The sequence below is a fragment of the Brassica oleracea genome, chromosome C3 (genome assembly GCF_000695525.1).
Source record: "Brassica oleracea var. oleracea cultivar TO1000 chromosome C3, BOL, whole genome shotgun sequence".
NCBI lineage: Eukaryota > Viridiplantae > Streptophyta > Magnoliopsida > Brassicales > Brassicaceae > Brassica > Brassica oleracea.
This window is the reverse complement of record NC_027750.1, coordinates 9015564-9041362: the sequence shown is the minus strand read 5'-3', so window position 1 is coordinate 9041362 and position 25799 is coordinate 9015564. Positions and strand designations below refer to the sequence as shown.

At 34.3% G+C, this 25799-nt stretch overlaps 3 protein-coding genes across 5 annotated transcripts; all 3 read right to left on the bottom strand.

Annotated features, from left to right (window-relative positions):
* Window positions 1-8658: 8658 nt before the first annotated feature.
* Window positions 8659-10678, bottom strand: LOC106328227 (ran-binding protein 1 homolog b-like). Its single transcript, XM_013766627.1, has 4 exons — window positions 10422-10678; window positions 10178-10329; window positions 9973-10098; window positions 8659-9174 (listed from the first exon to the last, which is right to left on the bottom strand). Exons 1-4 carry the CDS (start codon window positions 10568-10570, stop codon window positions 8954-8956), a joined length of 648 nt encoding a protein of 215 aa, XP_013622081.1. The 5' UTR covers window positions 10571-10678; the 3' UTR covers window positions 8659-8953.
* Window positions 10679-11484: 806 nt separating this feature from the next.
* Window positions 11485-13705, bottom strand: LOC106336443 (protein transport protein SEC13 homolog B). Of its 3 annotated transcripts, none has more exons than XM_013775278.1 (2): window positions 13577-13705; window positions 11485-12648 (listed from the first exon to the last, which is right to left on the bottom strand). In XM_013775278.1, exon 2 carries the CDS (start codon window positions 12621-12623, stop codon window positions 11718-11720), a length of 906 nt encoding a protein of 301 aa, XP_013630732.1. In that variant the 5' UTR covers window positions 12624-12648; window positions 13577-13705; the 3' UTR covers window positions 11485-11717. The 3 variants fall into 3 exon arrangements, with proteins under 3 accessions (XP_013630732.1, XP_013630733.1, XP_013630731.1); XM_013775279.1 differs by having other exon boundaries at window positions 11485-12642; XM_013775277.1 differs by having other exon boundaries at window positions 11485-12645; window positions 13577-13704.
* A 5154-nt stretch (window positions 13706-18859) lies between these two features.
* Window positions 18860-20232, bottom strand: LOC106329394 (mitogen-activated protein kinase kinase kinase NPK1-like). The gene has a single exon (XM_013768040.1). It carries the CDS (start codon window positions 20153-20155, stop codon window positions 18884-18886), a length of 1272 nt encoding a protein of 423 aa, XP_013623494.1. The 5' UTR covers window positions 20156-20232; the 3' UTR covers window positions 18860-18883.
* Window positions 20233-25799: the final 5567 nt, after the last annotated feature.

Genomic DNA, 25799 nt, shown 5'->3' with positions numbered 1-25799 from the left:
TTACTGCTTTGTTCTTTCTCCTTTTTTGTATTTTCGAAATAAATAAAAACATATTTTTGTTAGTTTCTTTTTAAACTTTAAATTATTATGTGTTGACAAACTTTATCTAAATAGTAATATCTAATAATGTCTTATGAAATATTTTATTGAATGCTAGACAGAAAATAAATAAGTTTGTTTGTTAACTTACACCTGTTAATTATAACAGTTTTTTCTTTGGCTAATTTATTAGCTAGTTTTATGCATGAGGAAAATATTTACATGTTTTAAATTGATATAACTGTGAAAAGGTTATCAGCAATTTACTTTCTTGCCGACATGTGAACTCTTCTATTGGTTTTCGTATTTTGATTGTGTTTGAAGAGTTTGTTTGGGCTTGTTGTTGGAAAAGCTGTAGGTATTGCTCGATTGAAGTTTTGAGAGATGATCTAGCCAGCGGTTGCTGATGGCGATAATGATGAGGTCTCCAGCTTGTTCGACGATTCGAGCTGTGACATAAACACTTCATCCTTTGGCCATGTTCTTAGAATGGTTGTTTCATCTATCCACAATGTATCTATTTTTTTGTTCGGTTTTGGTTTTGGTTGTAGTTTTTCTTAGTTTGTAGCATTGTAGTTTGTTTTATTTTGTCTTCTTCGTATTATTTCTATATTTTTGTAGAAACAATTTAGTATAAAATTTAACGGTTACACTTCAAAAAATAAAGTAAAAATAATCACGTCATAGTGGTTTAATGGCATGTGAGTTTTGGATTGGTAAGTAATCTATATTCGAATAGACCCCATTACACTTCATCAAATAACCACGCAGATATAGTTTCATTGCTTAGGATCATTTGAATATCCGAAAAGAAGGTTCATCCGTGGGTTACACCTTCTTTTATAAATTAGTCTGAATCATTTTATAAATACGGAATACCCCAAATTAAAAAAAGTAATAATAATAATGTGATTATAGTTTTGTAAAAAATAAAAATACATAAAAGCTTGAAATTTTCAATCAGATTCAAAAAAAAAGATTGCTAACTACACGAACAATATACAACCACATGGTTACACATGTGGAAAAAATATTATATTAAACAATACATAAACTATATGTATTTCATGATAATAACAATAAACTAATTCTTGTTATATTGTTAAAACCATAAATATAATTTTGATATCAAAAAATTATGTCGGATTTGAAGTTTGTCACCCAATAAAATTATCTTTTAAAACCTAATCATAACACATACCATATAATCAAAAATAAAATAAACATACATAGATCAAGTATTCAAAATATAATCTTATACATAAAAATGAGAATATGTTAAAATATGTTAAGCATCATGAAAATAATCGGATTATAAGTCCAATATACTTTTATGGCTTTTAGAATTATGTTGATGGTGTTAACAACATAACACATAATTATTCTTGGATATTGTCGTGTAATTTATATAGTTCATGTAGTTTTAATATATTATTTTATCTATATATAGTCATCTGATAGTACTGTTTGTATAGTTAATAATCATTTTCCTAAGAAATAATGATATAGCATAGGTTGCAAACAACTATTTTGAACAAGATGGCTAATTGTGGCCTGTAATCTTCGCTACTTAACCGTGATATTTATTCACAGATAAATGTCTTATTTATTTACTGCACAATTGTATAGAGGTCTACTATTATAAGTTATAACATAGATGATAACATAGTAATCAGTAAAATATCTAAATGTATTTTTTTTTCTTTTGTGAACCAAGAGGTAATTCAGGCCTTATAGACCGACTAATTCTTCTAGAGCAGGAGACAAGAACCGGTTATTTTATATATCTTTCAAAAGTCATCAAGCATATTTGAATTACGGATCTCTAACGTAGACATGGACGGACAGGGAAAAGGACCTATGGGGGTACGTGCCCCCATTTGCTTTTTTTATTTTTACAAGTGCCCCCAATTTAAGAAATATGTATAGTGAGAAAATGTATGTGTGCCCCCAATTACATTTGATCCTAGATCCGCCCCTAAATATAAGTGTCTTGGATCCTTTTTAGTTGAGGCAGCTCGTCTTGAATATCTATATGTATTGTTCAGTCAACTTAAATGATGAATTCTTCAACTTTTATCCAAGTGAAGATGCAAATATAGGTTTTCAAATCTCGATTCTGTCATCAAAGAAAAGTCAGTATACTTTCTACGAATGAGTAATTAGCATATGGAAACAGAGGTAAGTTCATCCAAGAAAATAAATCTAACTTTTATCATTTAAAATAGTTATGCATCTTCTTCTTCTTTTTCAGAATATTCCTTGATTTAATACTTAAAAATAAATATTGTTAATTTTTTGCTAGTTGTTGTATTTACCTGTCGGTGTTTTTACGCATTATCATTTACAGTTTTTTTAGTGAAAAATGGGTTAGGTTCAAATTGTATTATTAAGATATAAAAATAAAATTTCATATTGTTTGGTTTAATTTGGTTTCCGTTTTTGGGATGGAATCAGTTTTATTGCAAAACATATCTAATTTGATAAAAGTATTTTAGATTATAAAAATTGGATTGGACGCTTCTATAATCTTATATCTACATAAAACTCAGGTCACAGTAGGTTTACGACAAGAAAAGTATTTTTAAATTGAATAGTCAATTGAGAAAATGTGTTCCAAAAAAAAAAAGAGTCAATTGAGAAAATCAAATGGATATAGATTGGATCCTAGTCCAATTCGTTCACGTTCAGAGAGATAACTTATCTATCACTCATCTGCCATTCTTCAAGCAAACCAATAGTATATCATCTAAGTCTTAATAGTATATTTGAAACAGCAGTCAGTTGAATCTTACTTCTGAAATACCTTATTACAGTTCTTTTTGTTGATGGATCAATGCTTATGTTTATATTCAGTGATAAATTAGAATATGTTACTTTTGACGTTAAAACAAACAGAATATTTTTTGAACACTAGAATATTTGAATATGTTAATTGGTATTGATGTTTTTTTGAAAAAATAAAAAATAAAAATTAACTCTGTGCTTTTCTACCGTAATAGAATCGATGCCTCGAGTCGAGATACAACCATCTGGTGCACTAAATCTTGGGACCATTAAGATAAGAACCAAGCAAATTGAATATTACATTATATATATATATATATATGTATATAAAAATTACACAGAAGTTGTCAATATTAATTAAAGATATCTTTGTCAATATTTTAATGGTGACACCAATAATTCTTTTTTTGGGTTCTTCATCCAGCTGCCAGTATATGTCTGATAAAAAAAAATCTCTAAAAATATTTCATTGATTAGAAAGAAATATACATCAGCAAAATTAGCATATCAACAAAAGAATAATCAAGGCTAATGGAACATAACATCAAAACAAAGAACTAGCTAAAACAGAGGAGGATCTCTCATTGTCAAAAAGATAAGAGTGCCCAGAAGGATGGTTGAGAGCAACATAAGATTGCATTCGGTTTTGAGAAATCACATTTTGAACGATGAGATGAGCTTCTCTGTTAGCAGTATGATGTTCGCATACAACCTTCCATTGATCCAATTTTTCCAAAAGGAGATTAAGCTCCACCACTTTGAAGCTAAAGGATGACCACGCTCTTGGTCTATTAATTGCACCCACTAAGGTTCTTGATTCTTCCCATCTAAGTCAAACCAAACCTTCAAAAGCTTATGACTAAATAATTTCAATATATAGTCCACACAAGAGAGATGAAATGAGCTTCATTTTTCGAACCCACGGACCTGAAAGCCCCTCGGCTATGCATAGTCAAGTCAAGATATTATCGGCATCATGCCATTTTTTGCATACCACACGTCGGCAACAAAATATTTCCTGCATTGTTATTGTAAGCAAAAAGACCCAAAAAATAATAATTAAGAAAGCCTTTAAAAAAAACGTCGGCAACAAAATATTTTCAAATAAACATATTTAAGCACAATAATTGCATCTTTTTGGTTGATAACGAGAATCTGTTGATAGTATGGTTTGCATCTTTTTGGTTAATAACGAGAATCTGTTGATAGTATGGTTGAATTAGAAAATAATCTTGCTTTTCTTCTTACATTTTCTCACCAAAATTCAACATGCACGCATAAAGTGTGTAAACTGTTTAGTATAAAATCTCACGCGAAGTTCGTGTGAAATTGGAAAGCAGACCTAACTCTATCTTAATTCTTGCAAATGCAGCTTGATTTTGAAGCTAAATCCTTTAACTTGTGGTTAACGTTGATTACCAAAAAAAACATGTGGTTAACGTGTAAATTAACAACCCATTTAATGGTGAACCTAACTCAGCCATGTCGCTTTATAATTAGGTCAATATTAATTACAGAACTTCAATTAACTTGGTTCACTCACCTTTTGATTTTCCTTGTTCCACGACTCTTTTTTTTTGTTTTGTTTTTTTTTGTTCTTCATACAAGAAACTCAGATACCACATTTTTAAAGAAGAGTTGAAAGGAAAATGAAAAAGCAAATTTGGTTTTTCTCAACCGAAGAACATTATAAGTCAAGTTTTGAATTATCATTAACATGTTTCTTATTATGGAATAGCCATACACATTCGGAGTTCGGTCATATGTATCATACACATGCGTGGGAAGAAGAATATTCGTAGACAACTAATTTTAAAATTGTGACGTAAATGTCAAACTATTAGAAAAAAATCTTACGATATTTTTTATTGAAAGATGACGTTTCTTTTTTCTGGAGCATGAATATTCATATATCTACAGGACTCCTGTTGACAATTAAAAAATCTATTAGAAAAAAATCTTACGATATTTTTTATTGAAAGATGACGTTACTTTTTTCTGGAGCATGAATATTCATATATCTACAGGACTCCTGTTGACAATCAAAAACTATCTTAGGCCGGGGTATTTTAATCGGATTTAGGTCTATGTATTATAGTGAGTATTTTTATTTATACCAATGGGTTACCGTTTAAGTTTAAGACAATTTATTAAAAATAATCCAAAATTTGAGAAATGAAAATCTATACCTGAAATTCAATCAAAAGTAAAATTAATCTAAAATAATAGTGCAATTACAACTATTTTTATGACTAAAAATATATAAACACTTTTAAAATTATAGTCTTGAAAATTTTGCACGGGACAATGAAATCTTCTGAGAAGTCTAGTTATAAATCTAATTTATAATTACTTTATAAATTTTTGAAAAAAAATATTTTGATTGGAAATAAATTGAAATCATGTAAATATAAACAATTCTAAATCATTTAAATTTAAAGTTAATAAGAATAAATAATTATGATACATATGAGTGAATATATATTGTAAGTCATTATTGTCCATTGGTTAGAGTTTGGTTACATATTCAAGTAATATTTATATTTTATAGATATATTTTGGATTCTTAAATATTTTTTGAAATTAAAATTTTGCATATAAGTGTTAAATTTTGTGTATATTAAACACTTTACAAATTAATTTTATTTTAATAAAGAGGTATTTCTTGTTATTTCAATTATTTGATTTTAGGCTCTAAGGATAAGAGACTTCGTAAAGAATTCTGCTAAGTTATTTTGTTTTCTATCCGTTTTGATTTTTTAAATCTCTTTGTTGTGAAGTCTGTTATTAAATATAGCAGAATTTAAAAATAATTGTAAATATAAAACAAGTAACGCGTATGAAAAAATTGCTACCTGGCTATATATTACTCGAAGACATTATTATTGCTATGAAAAGTAAATAATATTCATATATAGAAACATCCATGTTTTTGCTCATTATTATCTTCTATAATGTGCACAAATATTACTTTTAGAGTGATTCCTGTACTTTTATAGTAGAGTTAACAAAAAAAATCATATTTTTCTAATAATATTATTTAACAAATAATTCTCAAAAACTCAATATACTTCTAAATAACTGACAAGTATTCACAAATAGCAAGTAACAGAACATGACATTATTTACAAGTAAATCATTAGCTTGAAATAACAAACGATTGTTTTTAACAAACAAAATACAAATCAAAATTTTGATGACTCGTTTAAAACAAGTAAAATATCAAATATAAGTAAAATAGCAAATATCAGGTCTGTGTGTGTGTCCATGTTAGATGGTTGGTCCATCTGACTTTGAAAGGTACTGGATTTGATACCCAGATGGCGATGTTTTAAAATAATTGAATTATTAATCTAGTTCCTAATAATGAATATACGAAATTTTGTTATTCAGCTAATAATTAATCAAGTTTCTGGAATTTTCTTTCGGGAAGATTGCACATAATGACTTTCACTATTAAAAAACTCGTTTCATAGCTAGAACATTTTTGATATATTTTGTACTTATATTCATGGCTGATTTACAACATGTTTTCTATATATTTTGAAAACTAACTTTTATAGAAAATTACTAACTAGTTTATTATTTCTTTTCTAAATATATTGAGAAAATTTGATCAAAATGTAAACTAGTTTTCAGAATCATATATACCATCGGAAGTATGTCAGAATATATATATAGTGTTTTTTTTTTTTTTTTTTTTTTTTTTTTGTCATCAGCATTACAGACTCATGTTGACTCTGTGAACCAAACCGGGTGAGCTGAATCCATGTGAACGACAAAAGACGATTGCTTCCTAGCACTGCGTGCCGGACTATCCGCCTTTGAATTTTGCGTCCGTGGTACATAGATAATGTCTGCTCTTATGAAGCTCTCTTTCAGGATCGTGATGTCTTCTAAATAATTTGCAAAAGCTGGCCATTCTTCTGGTTCCGAAACCATCTTCACCAATTGAGAACAATCCGTTGCAAACGTAACCTGAAATTGACGTAAATTCCTCATGCATTCCATTGCCCAGAGTAACGCTTCTATTTCCGCATGAAGAGGCGAAAGACTAGCCCTGACATTTCTCGCCCCCAACAAACCATCAAACCCTTCCAAAGTACTATATAGTGTTACAAATTTAATTATAAATTTTCAAAAACTAATTAGTCTTTAATTCTATGGGAATAGAAAAACAGACAAGTCCCAAAGTTTTTTTTTTTGACAAAGGGCTTAAGTCCCAAAGTTACGATGATAAATAATGTTACAAATGTGTCACTAGATTTGTGAGAAACATTGCTAAGACATCAGCAGTCTACCAATTATCAAACGCATAAAAGTATTCTAATGAACTTAAAAATGGCGAACAAAATGAACTCAACAAGATTTTTGATTGTGGCCTGAAACGATCAGCTTTTATGATACTCTTATAATATCACAAGATTTTGATTGTGGGTGATCGTACTGATCTAATATTAGTTTTATCAAGTTTGCAGAACCTTTCTTATCGATTTCCCTATTGAGTTTACACTTAGCTGCTGTAGTATTCACATCGCCGAGAAGGTAAATAAACAGTACTCTATGTTTTTTTTGTTTTTTGGTAAAATCAGTACTCTATGTTGGCAAAAGTGTGCGACTGATTCATGTTTGGCTGTACATTTTTGCTTCGGTAGAAATCAGAAAGCAAGTGATAGTAAAAATTGTTCGTATCAAGTTGGTGTAAATTTTTGTGATTGATTGAAAAATTTAATTCTGTCGAGTTCACATCGCTGCTAGCCTGGTACAAACTCTCCAATAATTTAGAGAAACGTAAATGGACATATGCATGCACACGGTTGGGAATTATTTAAGAAAATGTAACTCAACAACCAAATCTTGTAAGTGTCTTGTCATTTGGTGGGGTCCATCCGTACCATCTCTTCAAATAAAACTCAAAGTACATGCATGTAAAAGTGGATCGGAATAATTGCACTCCCAAAACAAACAAAAGGTACTAGAAAATATATAAATGGGCAAAAATAAAACAAGAGAAAGAAGAAAAAGTGAGATTGCGTCTGTAAAAAGTATAGTAGCCAGAAAAAAAAAAGAAGAAAAAGTACATACGCGTCCCTTTGATAGATGTATTGTGTTGAAAGTTGTGTATGATGTTTCTATGAAGTTTCTAGGTTTGATACCCCTAATCAATAATCATTCAATATTCTCGGATCCGATAGACCTCATAGGAAGGTTCTCTGAACACTTTAACAACGAGTGTAAGAAATAGAGTTCAATACAAAATATTAAATTACAAATAAGGTTTATTGTTTGGTTTCGTTTTAGACATTCGTATCTAATTATAATTTCTAGTCTTTGGTAGATTGATCAGGTTAAAAGGCCTACATGTGACAAATCAGCATCATGCATTAATGGGTTCCCAATTTTTGCGATCCAGTTTAGTAAAGTCGGATTAGAGCCAATGCCACTATCACCCCAAGAATACCATCATGGGTCCGGTCCTGCAACTAATGTGACACATGACCAAACCTGAAACGTTATTTGTCCCATTGCAATAATTCACAATCTAGAGGGCTTATCCATACCATATCTAAGCCGGTCTTGTCGCTTCATTCCATTTTTACCATTTTACTGAGGAACCCCTAATACTTTTATTCTTTCTCAAATGATCATTATATTTGGCCAATTTCTAAACCCAAGGAACATTCCTATCCGGTCCATCCTGATCTGTTCGGATATCTAGGTCTTATCACAACCGTCTATCTCTAAACCCAATATTGATCGGATGATTCGGTTTTGAGGCTTCTGTAGAACTGCAATACGCTAATGTAATGTAACACGACTTGTTTAATGAAAAAAAAAAACACAATCCAATGCATACATATTGTAAAATCAAAACAAAGGGATATTCTTTCCACATAACGAATCCCAAAACAACCCCAGAATCTGTCATATGTAAATGTCACATGTGATACTCTTGTGACACTAACATATAGACTCAACACGACTCAGAAAGTGAACATGGTGACACTGACAGAACATGTATCAATTTCAAGAAAAAGAAAAGAAAGCCAAGTTATGCGATGGATTTAAAACATATCAGGCTGTAAATTAACTAGCCTCGTGTGTTCGTTGTATCTATGCATGCATCTTACGCAGAGGGCACAGACTCCTCAGTTTTCTTTTCTTCAACAGCTTTCTCTGCCTCTTCTGCTGATGCTACCTTCTCGACTGGTTTCTCTTCCTTCTTCTCCTCGGTGTCCTTCTCTTCTACCGTCAACTTCTCAAGAAGACCAGCAGTATCAGAAGCCTCTTTACTCTCTTCTTCAGAATCGGCAACTTCCTTGAACTTTTGCATAAATGCTTTGCAGTCTGATAACGGTATTGTAAACAAGACTTGGTTATTTATACAACGCAGAAAGATTTTCAAAAACACAAACAATAAATCACATGAAACAGTTTCCAATACTACACGTCTATAACACCAGCTCATTCCCAAGCTACACTGAGACAGCCAGTATAAATACTAGAGCTTTAGACTGCATTTTGTCTATGCAGATCATACACTTGAACCTACACAAATGTCCAGATACCTCTAGTTGGATTGCCACCTTTAAAAGGCTACCATTAAGTAAACAACCATGATACCCTTCAACATTTACTGATAAGTGCAAGGGAAAATAACTCAAAAACAAGTAAAAACTCTAAAAAGGGTGATACTATAAGCTTGTAGAACTGAACATCCAAAACATGTGACCATATGGAAATATCACCAAGTTCAAGATCCTCCAGTGACCTAAGCCATAAATTTACAGTATCTACACTCTAGACCCCGGAAAAAAAAGGATTAGTCATAGCTCATAAGGTTTAAGCTACTATAAGTATGCCACACATACACAAGAGAAAAATCCAGACTCACTCTCAACTGACGCAAAGTGGATATAAAAAAGGTTTAAGCTTTGAGGAACATCCAAAACATGTGGTCATACTGAGTTCAAGATCCTCCAATGAAATAAAGGTCTAAGCTTGGGGAACATTCAAAACATGTGATCATACTAAAATTCAATGATCCTCAAATGACCTACTAAATAAAGTAAGCTACAATGAGAACAGTGCTACCACAAGCAAGAATCAGATCCAAACATACACAAGAGACTGATTCGAACTCACTCTCAACTGAAGCAAAGCGGATACAGAAAAGCTCATCCTTCAACTCCCCATCGGAGAAATCACGAGCGTGCCACACACAAGACTTATCATTCCCAGCGTGTTCCTGAACACTCATCCCCGACGTAACTGCACACAAGGATAAGAATCAAAAAATTAGAATAATACAAACACAGATCCACCATTAAAAAAGATTCACGATCGGTACCGAGATGATTAGCACAGATCTTGAGAGTTTTGGACTGCCTCATAACGAGACGGATCTTCCCAGACTCCTTATGCTTCAAGAACTTGACAGTACCAGCTCCTCTCTCCTTCCACTGACTCCCATCTTTATCGAACCTATACAGCTTCGATTTCCTAACAGATTCGCAAAAACAATAATCAACAACCACGATCAGATCTAGTAGGATTTAATTAGATCGAAACGATCTAGTAGGAGTAGAGTTTACAGATCGAGGATTGCATCTTCGTTTTCTTCGCCGGTGGTGACGGCGACTTCTTCGAGTTTGATGATGGGAGCGACCTGAGCGCCGGTGTCTTCGTCCTCGTTGGCTCCGGACTCTTCTTCGCGCTCCGGCTCGTTGCTGATGCTCGCCATCTTATCAGATCAAAGCTTTGCTGGTTGTTGTTGTTGGATACACACAGTGGGCGTAGGAGCTAGATTGGAGGAGAGAATGTTCCGGAGAGTTTCTGTTGACAGAAAATGATTATTTTTTTATAGGAGAGACGGCGCTTTGTTGGAAATGGATCATTGATTTAAATGGGCCTACGCCACGTTTATTCTAGAAACCTGGGTATGGACTGTATTGGGTCCATTTTTGTTTGGATATTTGAATTATGCAGTGCCCAAATTGAATGAATTTGATTAGGAGACATATGCGTTTTGGTTTTTCAAATCGGATTCGAGTTAGTTCTTAACTTCTTATCAAAGAAAGTTAAAGAAATCTGTAAGCGATTATTATGCATTTTATGTGTTCAAGATCAACTTTTTTTAGAACACTAGTTCTTATCGGATATGGTTTTCAGATAGAAACGTTTAGAACACATTCCATGGAATTTCCGATTGCTTGTGCTCAGGTTTCAGATCAGTTCCAATTTTTTTGTACATATAAATACTTGAAAATATCTGCGTATACATATTAGGTTCTTTTTCTTTGGGAAATTCTTTAAATTTATCGAATTTTGGACCTCAACATCCTGCTGCTCATGGTGTTTATCTTGTTACAATTATTATTTTTACAACTAAATCATAACTAAAAATAATGAAAAACAATCATGAGTATACGGATTTTGTAATTGAATCTTTCAAACAATTTTTTTTTAGATTTATATAGTTTAGTTGTTCTCAAAATAAATTCCGGTTTGGATATTCGGTCCGAACAAACACAAGCCTAAAGTTGACATTAGTTTCCCAATCGAATCCAGTTAAGAGAGACATCGACGATACAAACTTAAACCAGTATGCTAATGTCAAATATGACAACAAGAGCATCATCTGTCGAAAGATTCAGGTAGTCCAGTTTAAAACTAAGATATTATATTTCACGAAGATAGTGTTTTTAAAAAGGAAAAACAAAAGAAAAAGTCGCTAGGAAAGATGAAAATGACCAAAATGTTCCGAAACCCAAATTAAGAAGAAGAAAAAAACACATCCACATTCCCTCACAGATAGACCACCAAACCAGCCTGAGAAAAAGGATCCTTTTAAAAAGACTTTAATTCAGTAAAGTAAATAGCGAAACGTATCATTCCATAACGGTGACCTGTTCCCACTCTCCATCAACAGCCTCTTTCCACACCGTCACGTTGTTGTTCCCATCGGACACAGCCAACATGTTACCTGTCAACGACCACGATACCCGCCACACCGGGGTCATAAAGTCCTTCAGAACCTTACCTTCCCACTGCTCACCTTCTTTCCCCACTGTCCATATGATCACTTTCCCATCCTGTGAGCCACTGGCTATGGTGGACTTAGGGAGACCCAAGTTCGGTGCCCAAGCCACATCACGAACCCAATCAGTATGCTTCTGAAGAGCCGGAAAGCAATCCATCTTCCACGACCCATTTGAGAGCTTCCACACTTTCACAGTATTATCACACCCACCGGAAGCCAGCTTGTAAACCGGATCAAGCAATCCAGAGCTGACAAGAGCACCAGGCGCAGTGGCTGGTGCCCATGAGACAGAAGTGACTCCAACCGGATGCGCTTGGTCGATCTTCGTCGTGTCCCAACCACCATCAGCACGGCCTGTGAATACCGAAATGTTTCCGTCGGATGACCCACAAGCCAAGGACAGTCCGAGGTCATGAGGAGCCCAAGCGATGGAGTTGACCGAAGATTTATGGTCCGTGAAGACATGAGCTTGGGTCCACTGGTTTTGGCTGCCTTCTTTCCAGAGTATGACCTGACCGTCATAGGAGCATGAAGCAAGGAATGATCCAAACTTAGGGTGGGCCCACGCGACCTGCCAGACGGGACCACGGTGGCCGGTTAATGTAGCTAGGTGCTGGGATCCACCGTTGTTGCTAACGCCGGTTATCTTGATGGTGCAGTCAGATGAGGCAGTTGCAACTCGCTTTCCGTAGTAGTCCATTTGCACATCATGGACCATGTCCTCATGACCTGTTTCAATCTTCTGACCCGGCATGTTTCCTGAATGACTTTCTCTGCTTCTTAAAAGAAAACACAGCAAAAACAGCTCGTAAACGCACAGTTCATGGAAGAAACAAGTACAAAACATCTTACTTAGTTGAAACAATGTACATGTCATACATGATACATACGTATAGGATACCAATTCACACCAGAAGCAAGATAAATTACAAAACTTTAAACACAAACGCATCTGCAACATGAAAAAAAATCTATAAAACTAAGTGTTCTACCAGGAAAACAATGAGGCGTAAGCTAACATAAGCAACGCAATGCATATTGGTAATGAACAAAAAAAAAAAGCACTGTCGCATGTTTTCCAATGGCTTTCAATCTCAGTGAAGTATAATAACATCTTACACGTTGATGATGTTCACATAACTACGTGTTCTCCAGACAGTTCGATGAGCAGCATATCTCATAAGCTAACACATGTAATCACGTTATTATATAAAATCAAGAAAGATCATATAATATATATTATGAATAGAATGAAGTTTCAGTCAGAGTCAGAGACCACTAACAATGTACCATTCAATCCTCAGAGATCAATTTCAACCTAAACTAAAAAATCACGATTGATTAACGTAGCTGGGGCCAATTACACAAATACTGTAAAAGAGATTAACAATGAATCCGAGTAATAAATCCTAAGATCTAGAATCTAGCCGCAGATCGACTCGATTCAAACATAAAGATCTAAGCTAAGCTATCGAATCCAAAGCAGAATCAAATCGATTCAAATGTTGAGAGATAATTGTAGAAATGCTATTCAATTAGACGGATCACGAGGTCAGAGACACGATACAAAACAGATCAAACGAAGATTAATCACGCAGAGAAATCAATCACAGATTCGAACAGAAACCTAGCTTAGATTTACCGAGACTGCACAGAAAATCGAGAAAACGAAATTCACAGAAATAGCTGAGGGAAGAGATAGCGTACCTGAAGGAGCGGTCGGTCGACTAAGAGACGCCGGAGTGTGAGTTGGAGAAGAAGATCGACCGAGAAGAAAACGCTAGGGGGAAAGCAATGGATAGTTTTTTTTTTTTTTTTGAACAAAAGCAATGGATAGTTTTTGGTTTTCTGTTTCTGAAGAAAAAGAAAAAATAGATCTGGCGAAATAACAGAGTAATCTAAACCGTAGTCCAGACTCTAAACCGGGTGGGTCAAATTAGAAAACCGGATAGAGAGTATATATATTTTACTGTAAAGCCCGTTTTATGAGTCTAACTATTTTCTTCTCGACCTTGTTTTTAGCCTTTTTTGGTTCTAGAGTTTGTATAAACCGATCTAAAAACTAATTACAGAGTAATGAAAACCGTGGCCAGATTAAAGCGGACGGTCAAATAGATAACCGGATGGAGATGAGAGTCAGCTCTCATGTGATTTTTCTGAACCTTTTTGGCTATTTGTTCCTTTTTTTTAATCATCTGATTATAGATGAAATACAGAGCTAGCGGAACATACGAAGCCCCCGAATCAAAAGCCTAAAACAAGGCAACATAGAGTTTCATTTCCTTGTTTTTGTCTTTCCCAAAAGGTATCAAATCAAAAATATGTCAAAAAAATGTACTGTAAATTTTTAGTTAAAAAAATCTCCAGCTTATTCATCAGCCAAGCCTCTTTCAGATAACACGATAGATGTGAGAGCAAGTGCTCGATCGAACCCCGAGACTAAGAAAAATAACATTTGCCTCAGAATCTTGTCTGCTTGTATAATACTTATTTCATAGACAGCTTTAATCTCTTATTGTATGTTTAATACAGAGATACGGTTTATCGGAGAAACAACAATGCTTAGGAGACCAAGAAGTGTAAGGTTGTTAAAAGAAAGCTATTATATGTGCTTTTTTTTTTATCTATTGTACGTCAAACTGTTGACATTTTATTGGCTATCTAGTTTATAATTTACGTACATTAAAAGTGTTTGATTCAATATTTAATAGAGTAAGTTCAGCAGTATAATTCTAAACTTATATAAATTAATGTTACTGTGTTTTGTAAACATATATCCAACTCGGTCAAAACATATATAGGATGCTGAGTTCAGTAAGAATTAGTATTCCTTGAAGTATAATATAAGATTTTAATACATGAAGATATTTTGCTAAACTAATGCATGAAGATATTGATATATTTCAGTGATTTAAGTTCTAGAATGATATGACTCAGTGGCAAAGCCAGAAAATATTTATACCGAGGTCATAATTTAAATTAATTAAATTAAAATTTATTTAAAGTACAGTTTATTAATACTAATTTAAAAGTATTTGTAACATAAACTATTAAACTGTTTTAATTTTTAGAAGAAATTGTATTTGAAACAAAAAGTACAGCATATTAAGGTATTTAAAAATTATTTGTTAAATAAAACTTTAAAACAAAAGTGGAAAATGACTAGATAAATTGCAAAACAACCGAAAGAAAAAAACAATGAGAACGTAAACAAACAAAAAACATATAAGAAACCACTTGAAAAGCAATAAAAACTGGTTTGATTTATATGTTCGGTTTAAAATCGGGATTTTAGGCCGGGATGAGTTAAAAAAAAAGGTAAAAAGAGAAGACAAGAGAGTGCATAGAGGAGAATCGAAGTTAGGATAAGTGTGGTCAAATGAAAGGAAACAGACCAACTGAGCAACTGTTATTCACACTTAAACTTTTATTTTTTCATATTTTACCTCCTCATCATGTAGCTCTGCCCCTGATATGACTAATATTGTTTTATGTTTGGTGATGAGTTCTGAAGTTTTTGTTTAGTACGGAATTTCTATAGCATAATGCGTTTAGTCAATTGTTTAGTTTTTGCTAAAAGTAGTCAATTGTTAGTCTCATTTAATATTGTTTTTCTCTCTTTTTTTGCATTCAAACACAACAAAAATCATATCTTATATTCTCAGAGATCTATAATGTAACTCTTAAATATCAATGAATTTGATCTCTTCTACGTTGCTTTGGTTGATGTGCACTTGTAATATACTTCTTCCGTTCTTAAAATATCCATGTTTTAAAAAAAAAATATTTCAAAAAAAATACATTTTCATATTTTCAATACATAAATGAAATGTAAATGGTAAACTTCAAAAAACATAATTGTATTTATTAAAATTCTATTGGTGAAAACTTGTGGGAAATGGTTGATTACAGAAAATAATGTATTTGTAATTAAAATTTGATATAGTTTCTTAATAAATGTAAAAACCCTGAAATATGATTTTTTTTAAAATAGAGAGAGTATTATATAGGTTAATACTTTGTCGTCAACTTCCACCGTTTACCCTGTTCTTGGTCATGGAAACGCACAAAACATTCGATTCGCCTTTCGGAAAGTCCCCATATAAGTGATTCCTCGCTGAATGATCTCGTTGGGGCCAACCTAAAAGTGCATTTTGTTTACTCCCTAGCAGTCAAACATTTCATTCCTGAGTTCAGCAAAATCCAGCAAATTCAATGTTTTAATTGTTTGGCATTCCCGAAGACTTTTCCCAAATTGTATTATCATTGGACATTGGCTCTCTAATTACTATGGGTCAAACCTTCATTCAACTACTAAGCCTTCTCACGTTTTTTTTCTTCCCTCAAGTTTTTGTTCATTAAATAGAGGATGGGCTACCCAAAATCCTTACAAAAAAAGACCCACGGTCCAAATAACTAAACCAACAACAAACTAAAAGACTGGTCTTAAAGCCCAAAAGCCCATCACCGACATTGCCCAGATCCAGAAGCACGTGTCGGCTTATCTTCTTCTTGTCTCATCCCGGCGGTTCCACCGAACCTTGAACGGCTCTACACCGTCGAACTTGTCACGGAGAGCGTCATCGGACTAACCGAGAGCTCATCCTAATCATCACACGCCGCCTACTAGGCATTTTAAGCCCGAGACTCAAGACCTCTGCTTTCTTTCTCTTGTCGTCGTCACCGTCTATGAAGAGCTTCATCTTCTACCGAGATCTCATCCATTATGACCCGAACAACCACCCTAACGACAAGAGCCACAACGCAGCTTCCACCAAAGCCAAACTAGTAACCAAACCCCAAAAGACTACGGGTTCCAAAACCGACAGCGTAGAGCTATGTGAGCCTCTACCCTCCGGAGCCAAAACCAGCGAAGCCGGAGCAGAGAAAATCTCCCCTTCCCAGAAACTAGAACCGGCGGCGGCGAAGCTGCGGGAGCCTCCACCTCCCAGAGAAAAGCCGGTGTCGACGGATCTGTGATAGCCTCCATCTCCCGGAATCACCACTTGAACATGCAAACCTATCTTCTCACGCCATGAGCCTCCACGCGAGCGCGTCTTCCCTCCAAGCAAGGAACCACTGTTGGAGGATGGCTCCAATCCAGAGCTCAGACAAGACGTTCGGTGACAAGCGACGAAGAAGAAGCAAAAAAAAACCTCTTTGACGGTAGGAGAAAGCTTCCGGCGATGGCACGGACGCTCACGCGCCGGCCGTACGCCGGATTCGATCTCAGATATCCTTTCTCTCTCTCTCTCCAGAAACTTTCAAAATGCTAAGTGTACGAGATTAACCACTAGGACAAGGTGATTCGCATAGCCTTCTCATGTTTACATGTTTCTTTTTGATATATGGATAACCTACAAAAGAGTCTTAAAAGGAAAAGGGTTGCTGGACTGCACTACCCTACCCACTTAGGTATTGGCTCAGGGGGTGGACCCAGCAGTATAGAAGGTGTGGCACGGGCCCATGCTCTTTAATTTTTTTTCCTGTTTTGGTAATCAAAAAAGAAAAATCTGTAATACGAAAAGAGGAAAAATAAAAATGCCCCACCCAACTAAAACTAAAATACTAGTCTAGTCAAAGTAAGAGTAAATATTGTAGCCCAATTAACAGTAAGATTAAAAATGTAACCCACTTGAGATACAATAACTTAATTATATAACCTACAATAATTATTAGTCTCAAAATGTGTTATGTATTGTGGTTCCTTTAAGAAAAAATCTGCAGAATTTTTTTCTTTTTATACTTTCTTTTCACAATAATTTGTTGTTTGGTATCGAAGACAATTCCATAAGAGCTGTTTTGACATCTTTGCTAAGTAAATGTATATACCGTTATGTAATAATTTGCTATATATTTTTTTCTACCATTTCAATTTTGCTATATATTTGTTTCTAGTCATTTCTTGTTGATAAAATAAAAGTTTAGTCACTAGTCACTTCTTCTCATTGTTTATCATCTTTTTGAATACTAATATAATTTTTATTAGGTACCGATGGAAAATTATTTTCGTGCCACAGTCTAATTAAATTTCTAGATACGCCCATGTTGGCTAAGTTGGCCAAGTATACATAATATGTAAATGTATTAAACATAAACTACGATACAAATATTATAAACTCGTAAAGAAATCAAATATTTAATATCCATGCAAAAATATATAATATTGGAATTTTAAGTACAATTATCCACTAAAAAGCAAAGAAAGTGTTGCACAAAAATAAAATAGAAAATGAAAAAAGGATATGCGATGAAGAGAGTGGAATACTCTAAAAGGTAGCGTATAATCTATGTTGATACCTTTCTCCAAATTGAAAACTTGTGGAGTTGTGGCAATCCAACATTGCCCACCACTTCATAGTCATATTCCATTTGCTCCTCCTTATTTCTTTGTTTATTGTCTGGTTTTTAAACATTGATCAACGTTTATAGTTCACAGACTATGTGACCTAACTAGTTTATCTACACCACAACAAAATTAAAGAGAGGCAGGCAATTTCAGGTTGGCCCCCTAATCACTTACTTTAGTAGCCCTAAGACCATCATTATCTCAGAAACCCCATTTGGGGTTTCTTAATTTTTTTTTTTTTTTTCACTTTTTCGAATTTAGAAAGAAAAAAAAATTAAAAACGAACCAATCGCGGACCGCCACGTGTCAGTGGGGCTTGCGAACAGTGTAAGAAACACTTAGAGACCGACTATTATTTGATAGTTTTGGTAACCGGTTTCTTAAACAAAAGTAGATCCTACGCGGGACCCACACGCATAATAACCCTCTAATATATGCTATAACTACACTACTTGCATGGTCTTAGTCCGTCCTGAATATATAATAAAAATAATAATACTTGGTCAAGAAGCTACCACTACCAAACCAAGATGGGATTTGTGTAAACGAGAGTTATCAACAAAAAGAGGCAACAGTTGAGAGTTAGGACGCTCATCACACCACGTAAAAGAGCTTTCAAGAAATAGATAGACCGATCCGAATCACATGCAATACCGAATAAAAAGTTAAGGCTGAGAATGAAAGAGATTTTTTTCGCAACTTCTTCTTATTATTATATATTCATGATGATAACAAAAATATATAACACGAATAATAATGCTGTAAAACTTGACATATATCTGAATATTCTCTACCACAAGTAACAGCAATAATTCACACGTCATCGCCGACGTCGATTCTTCATTTCCCGGCGGTCTAACGGACGTGTTCAATTCCGATTCTACCCTTGTTGAAACTAGATATTCCAATTGTGCCCCTGACTCTTCGAAAGCATTGGCTCTCACCTCAACCCAACCATTTGATTCCCATTTTACCCCTCCGCTCGTCGCTAATTTACTCATCCTTGCCATGGCCGAAACCATAGGCTCAACTCTAGATACATCGCTCACTTCATCTTCTTCGAAATCCGAGTTGACCCAGTCCAATACGCAACGCGGAGACGACTCGGTGACAAACGAGTGATGATCTTGACACAGAAACGGATGCTCCAGAAGCTGATCGCAGCTCCATCTCTGACTCCGATCTCGTCTCAAGCATTTCTCCAAGAAATCGCGACCGAGCTCCGAAACTCCCGCCGGAATAAACGGCAGCTCGTTTGAATACCCGATTCGACTCAGCGAGTCGAATCCGTTTTCTTCCCACGCTGGCTTTCCGGTGAGCATCTCGATGACGGTGCAACCGAGAGACCACACGTCACTCTCCGGTCCTTGATACTCTCCCCTGATCGTCTCCGGAGCCATCCAAAGCGGACTTCCACGCGGCGCAATCTCAGCCGTCGGTTTTTTAAGTTCCATCGCCGATCCGAAGTCCGCCAGCTTAACGAAGCTTCCGCCGTTAACGACCAGAACGTTCTTCGATTTAACGTCGCAGTGAACGATTCCGTTAGAGTGAACGTGACCGAGAGCGGAGACGAGACACCATACGTAACGGCGGAGGAGAGTTTCGTCAACTACGATTCCACGGTTTGACACGTCACCTTCCGGTAAATATTCCAAATGGAGATTCCGAAACGACGTCGTTCCTTCTTTAGACACGTCATCCCCGAGGAACCTCACGATGTGTGGGTGAGACTTGAGAGAGCGGAGGATAGAGATTTCGTTCTCGAGGGACTCGGATTGAGAAGGAAGACACGTGGAGAGATCTACTGACTTAACGGCGAAAACTCCTCCGTCGATCTTACTCACGGCTTTGGTTACCGTTCCGAAGCATCCTCTTCCGATACAAGAACCTCGAATCCACGAAGCTGAAGAAGTGTTTGTGATGCTCTGTTTCTCCATGTGTTTTTGTTTGTTAACTAACTTTGGTGTGTAAAATTATGAAGTACACACGACGGTATATATACGTGTGTGGAAGTGTCAAATGTGAAGGACAAATAAAGTTGGGAGTTTTATTAATTTCCGACGTGGACGTTTCTTTTCTACTTGTCTTTCTGACATTTGAAATCGTAAAGCCATTTTAAGCCATTTTAAAATACAATAAAAAGTTTCCCACTTGGGAATTCAGAACAGATGTGATTCTGGTGAACTCTCGAATTATTGATTATAATATTAGACAAATGGATGGATGAAGTCAGTACGACACTTGGTGATGTTCCTGGGATGTTGAGTACTTTCCATATTATCCTTATCCATAATAAGATTCAAGTTGCGGTTTGATCAGGTCCGTTGATCCGTTACCTCTTAGACACTGTTATTTTATTTGAGTGTCATATATAGAAAAGGTAACATTTATCTTTGTAAAACACAACTTCATTTTAAATCATTTATTTTTTAAGAACAGAGGAAATATTATTTTGATTTAGTATTATTTCGGATTATGTAGATTTTATTTATTTTAGATCTGAATTCATTCTGAGTTCCAATATCACTAAGTTCATTTTACATATTATATCAAAATAAATGCTCCATTTTTATGAAGTTTAATAGAATTTTATATGCTGAATATGTAGGATGTTTTCATATTTATATGCAACCTTTAATTTTATTAAAAGCTGTTAGATTAGTGATATTTTATAATCTATTTATAATTAGTTAAATAATTTTAATTTTAATTTTAATAATATTTTTATATGAAAAATACTTTTCTTAATAGTTGTGAATTGACGTAAAATTTCATATATTTTAGAACATATGGAATGTACAATTAAGTGTTTAAATTATTTTGTTTATGTTTGAACTCGAGTTAATAAGTGTTTAAATTATTTTTTTTATGCTTGAACAAATGGAATGTATTTATATGCAACTTTTAATTTTATTAAAAGCTGTTAGATTAGTGATATTTTATAATCTATTTATAATTAGTTAAATAATTTTAATTTTAATTTTAATTATATTTTTATATGAAAAGTACTTTTTTTAATAGTCGTGGATTGACGTAAAATTTCATATATTTTAGAACAAATGGAATGTACAATTAAGTGTTTAAATTATTTTGTTTATGTTTAAACTCGAGTTAATACACGATCAGACATGGAATATTTGGTAGTAATCTACCAATCAAGTACTCACTATTCTTAGAATCGTGATACTAAAGTATATCACGTAATAAGCCAATCATATACGTAGAACTTTTAGCCTATAATTACAAAATGACATCAATTATAATTTGTAAGCAATCAGAAAAGAAAAGAAAAACCTCAAAGAACTTTAAAATTTTCAATAAACCAATCAGTTCCCTTCACCAAACCGGACCAAATTGATTACCAATTTTATATACAAATTTGCCCACTGGATTCCAGCTTAAAACCGAACCCAAACTGAATTAACTAAACGTAGACTTTGCTTGATATGGTTACGTAGTCTGTCAAGCCCTATTGCCTAATACCAATACACATCTCGTCATCATAATTTTAAGTTAAGACACAACGCGCTCTATATACAATTAACTAGAGTAGTAAAATATGTTAAAAATACGCAATTTTTTGAATTGTTAGCGCTTAATCATTGTCAACAATCAATGTAGACGAGAGTGTATCGGTACACTGCAAATACGTTTAGCGACAGAGTTAGTTGTCCAACGAAGTTTGATCCGAGACATGAGAAAGAGAGGTTCATCACTTTAAACTTTAAAGCAGTATATCTTTGGTGGGTCTACTTTGTGAATCTAACGTGTCAAGAAGCTGTTGGTCCACGTTCTCCTACAGAGCACCAAAGACTCCAGTTGTCCGTACTCACTTATGTTTCTGCTCGAAGATTGCACTATTGACGTGCCTCCACCACCACATCTACTTTAAATAACATATTTTTGTTGTTTCGTTAGGAAACAAAACATAGAAATTTACTCAACGTGATCCTTGAGGAAATGAAAATGAAAAATGCTATTTTAATAATGCTGACCAAGAAAAAAGATAATCAAGGATTTATTCAATATACTTATCAGTTACTAGCAAACTCATGAGTTGACAAAAAAAAAAAGCAAGTTAATAAATAAGAACTTCAAATACTTCTGCTGCTTCTATAGACTAGCCATCTATTATGCTATTTACATATTAAGAAAATGTCATTTTCTGAAAGAAAATCCGCCGCAACTATCGTATATAAAAGGGTAGATATATGGAGTATGTTGTTAAATAAGTTTATTTTGTTTGTTAGCTTCTGGGAGAGATCTGCCCTTCCGTGAACATGAAGTACTATATCAACGGTCCACCACTTGTAGGTTATCCTTTCGATTAGAGTTCAAAAATAAGATATCATTTTGAGATTTAATGGACCCATACCATATTACCAAGTTACAGATCGAGCAATCCACTTAGAAAACATATCAGACAATCCAAGTGCAAGTGCAACATGCCATTCGCTGGTACTAACTTTAATGTTTCTTTTTTAATCGAAATCGACTCAGACATGTATAAGATACTCGGAAAAGAGAAAAGTAATAAGGTCATGTATTTACTCGGAAAAGAGAAAAGTATATGAAAATAAAGTTAAGATAATCAGGAACTATTTGAAATTAAGTCGCGTGGTTCTAGAGACAATATGTTGATTTGCTTTAATAATTTCTTTAAATAAAATAATACTAGTATTTTTGGGTACTATAAGATGCATGGCAAAGAGCAAAACACAATAGAGACAGAAGTTGCTGTTTATGTTGATAAGTGTCGTGGGAGAAGAAGACAAAAACGAAGCAGGAAAAACTCTAAACCAAGGTGGCCGACAATACAACATGCTTATGTTATTGTAACTCGGGAGAAACCTCTAAAAACATCATCTTCGACTTTTTTATATAGGATCGGTTCAAGATCATGCACACTGATCCTCGTATCACAAGGATAACGATCCTATCGATCGGTAGTAAGAGGTGCAGTATCATGGGTATTTTACTCATAACAAAATTGTGGAATCTGGACGGTGGAAGCATTATAAGCGTAGTTGAGGAGGTATGGACCGTCACAATGTTATGTGAACTGCTATTGCAGCTTAATAAAGTTGAATGCAAAGTTTTATGTATTTATGCAAAGTTTAATATAATGATATATTTTTTAAAAAAAATTGTAAGCAAAATTGTAAGGTTTTGACTGTAACTTCAAATGTCAAAAGTCCAATTAATGATCAGTGAAGACTGCACATTACTTCAAATTAATATGGAAGCAGCCTAGTGATTCTAAAAGTGAATAAATCTTTCTTGATACAAAGTTTTAGGCAAATGCATTTTAGATTAAGACATTAAACTAATGCTTAGAATCAGATAATTCGAATTTCAAAAACAGGCTACTATAAAAAAAATGTATTTCTTCATGATTTGATTCACTAAAGTATATATTCAATGCTAAAATTGAGGGACCACAGGCAACGACACTGCTTCTAACGTCTAAAGAATGGTAAATGCCAACCAATGGCCAGCCGTAGGCGACGAACTTTGTCTTCGATATCGTGCATGCGAATGTGATTTATATATTATTATTGATGTTTTTCAAATGTTTAATTATTTTTAAGTTATGGTTTCGTTGAGAAGTATAATTCAGCAACCTTTTCTTTTCAAATGTCATTCGTCTTGTAAACAATGAGATGAGAACAACAAAATGATCAACAAACATTTAGTTTAGTTACATTGAATTGCTGGAACACATGATGTGTGTGTGGGACTGAACTGCTAAATTGGCGGAGACTTTGTTTGGTAAAGTAAAATAACAAACAATAAAAAGAGAAAAGCTTAACAACATGCCGTTATGGAATCCATTAAGAAAACAAAGAAACAGCAACGTATTCTCCGCCTACAACACAAAAACATGAGTTTATATTTCACGTGTTGCTTTTTCGTTCTCACTTTGACCATTGTCTTCTTCCTCTTTTCACAAACATAATCCTTCTTTTCTTATTTTGTTCTCCTTATCCTTTTATCGACCTTCTTCGTGTCGGTAATCATTATCACCGCACAAATTTTAAATTTACTTTGAAATAAAGTTGAGTTTTCAATCTATGAAAATGTTTATGACAATCTCATAGTGTTGATTCAAAGTAACATAAGTGTCCATCATCGATATGGTTGAAAGTCTAATGTGAATACGTAAAATGTGGACGATGTGATAACTACTACTACTAGACTAAAATGACCAACAAAAGACACAACCAAAAGTAGTAACGGTTCTCAGTTCAAGGGTTTTAATTCAACCGGTGGACGAATTAATTTAGAGGCTTAACAAAGCAATCAAAGACTACAAGAAACAGAGACTTGTTTTGGCGGTGGAGGATCTTGCTTTTGGTTGTTATAAGTCATACAAGTTTTTTGTCTTCTTAAGTAATAAAAACAAACGTTTGTGGATGATCTCATGTCGAAGCGTGAGAAACTAAACATTCTCTAATAGTGATATATTGGAAATGAGTTATTGGACAAAATATAATTAAGGTATATATACCAGAGCCCACCCCAAGTTCAAACAAAGAAAGCTTGAGCTTGTCTGCTTGTGCTTTCAATTCAAATAAATATTTAGAGGCCGTTGAATACTGCATTATTTTTATAGTCTAGTTGTGATGGTTTGTAAATGTGTTTAAATTGCTGAGGAGTCGCAGCTCTTTTTTTACCTCCCATATCCATTAATTTTGTTTGCTTCCGCGGCCTTCAAATACTTAGGTCGGCTCTAGACCTTTCATATTGATAAATTTGACATAAACCTTTTTTATGTTTGTTCCACATAATTTCTAATCTATTTTAACTCTTGTTGATATGAAATGCATCGAAAGTTAAGGGGTTAAATCCATGTCAACATTCAACAACATTGCTTGCATATGTGTTCTATGTGATGTCAGCGTCCTAAACCTTTGCTCAGATACATATCTTAGGTCAAAAAGACTCCCATGACATGTTCCAGAGTCCATAGGGTGAGGGAAGGTTCCAATTTATCCATGCAAACTGCTATTCGCATAGTAGGCTAGGAACTCGCATCAACCATCTGGCCGAGAGACGAACCAACGACCATTATGCCAAAAGACGGGCCACATGAAGACTTGGTCGCCCAAATGGAAAGTTAACCAAAAATTTTACCCAACTAAACCTCCATAAGCCTCAAACTAGAACATAGTAACATACTAAGGTAAATGTGCTTATTTGTCATGAGACCGTGCACCAAAGCTTCAGGATGACCACATGGTCGACCATGAAGCCAATAGGAAGTAAATGGACCAAGAAGATGTTTTGATCATCAAGAACGTGGAAGAGCTTAAAGACTCGAGCCAAGAAAACTCTGAGGATGATACTACTACACCAAGGACTACTCACCAAATAAACCAGAACGCATCAAAACAGCCAAGCACCAACCTGGATCAAGATGCATCTAAACTAGGTATTTTCAATTTAAACGATTTATGCAGATAAGATGGACCATCCTAGTAGTTCCTAACGATCATTCATCCCATCTGACACACCATAGTTTTAGGCCGCAAGATAGTTTATGTAAATTTTCTTCCTTTTTTCTTGTTTTTTCCCTTT

Bases quoted from the DNA above. Each gene is read 5' to 3' on its own strand.
- LOC106328227 (XM_013766627.1), bottom strand. From the start codon at position 10,570: ATGGCGAGCATCAGCAACGAGCCGGAGCGCGAAGAAGAGTCCGGAGCC. The intron at 10,330-10,421 runs GTAAACTCTACT...CGAATCTGTTAG, and splicing joins GAAGATGCAATCCTCGATCT to GAAATCGAAGCTGTATAGGT. The intron at 9,175-9,972 runs GTGAGTTCGAAT...TACCGTTATCAG, and splicing joins CCGCTTTGCTTCAGTTGAGA to ACTGCAAAGCATTTATGCAA.
- LOC106336443 (XM_013775278.1), bottom strand. From the start codon at position 12,623: ATGCCGGGTCAGAAGATTGAAACAGGTCATGAGGACATGGTCCATGAT.
- LOC106329394 (XM_013768040.1), bottom strand. From the start codon at position 20,155: ATGGAGAAACAGAGCATCACAAACACTTCTTCAGCTTCGTGGATTCGA.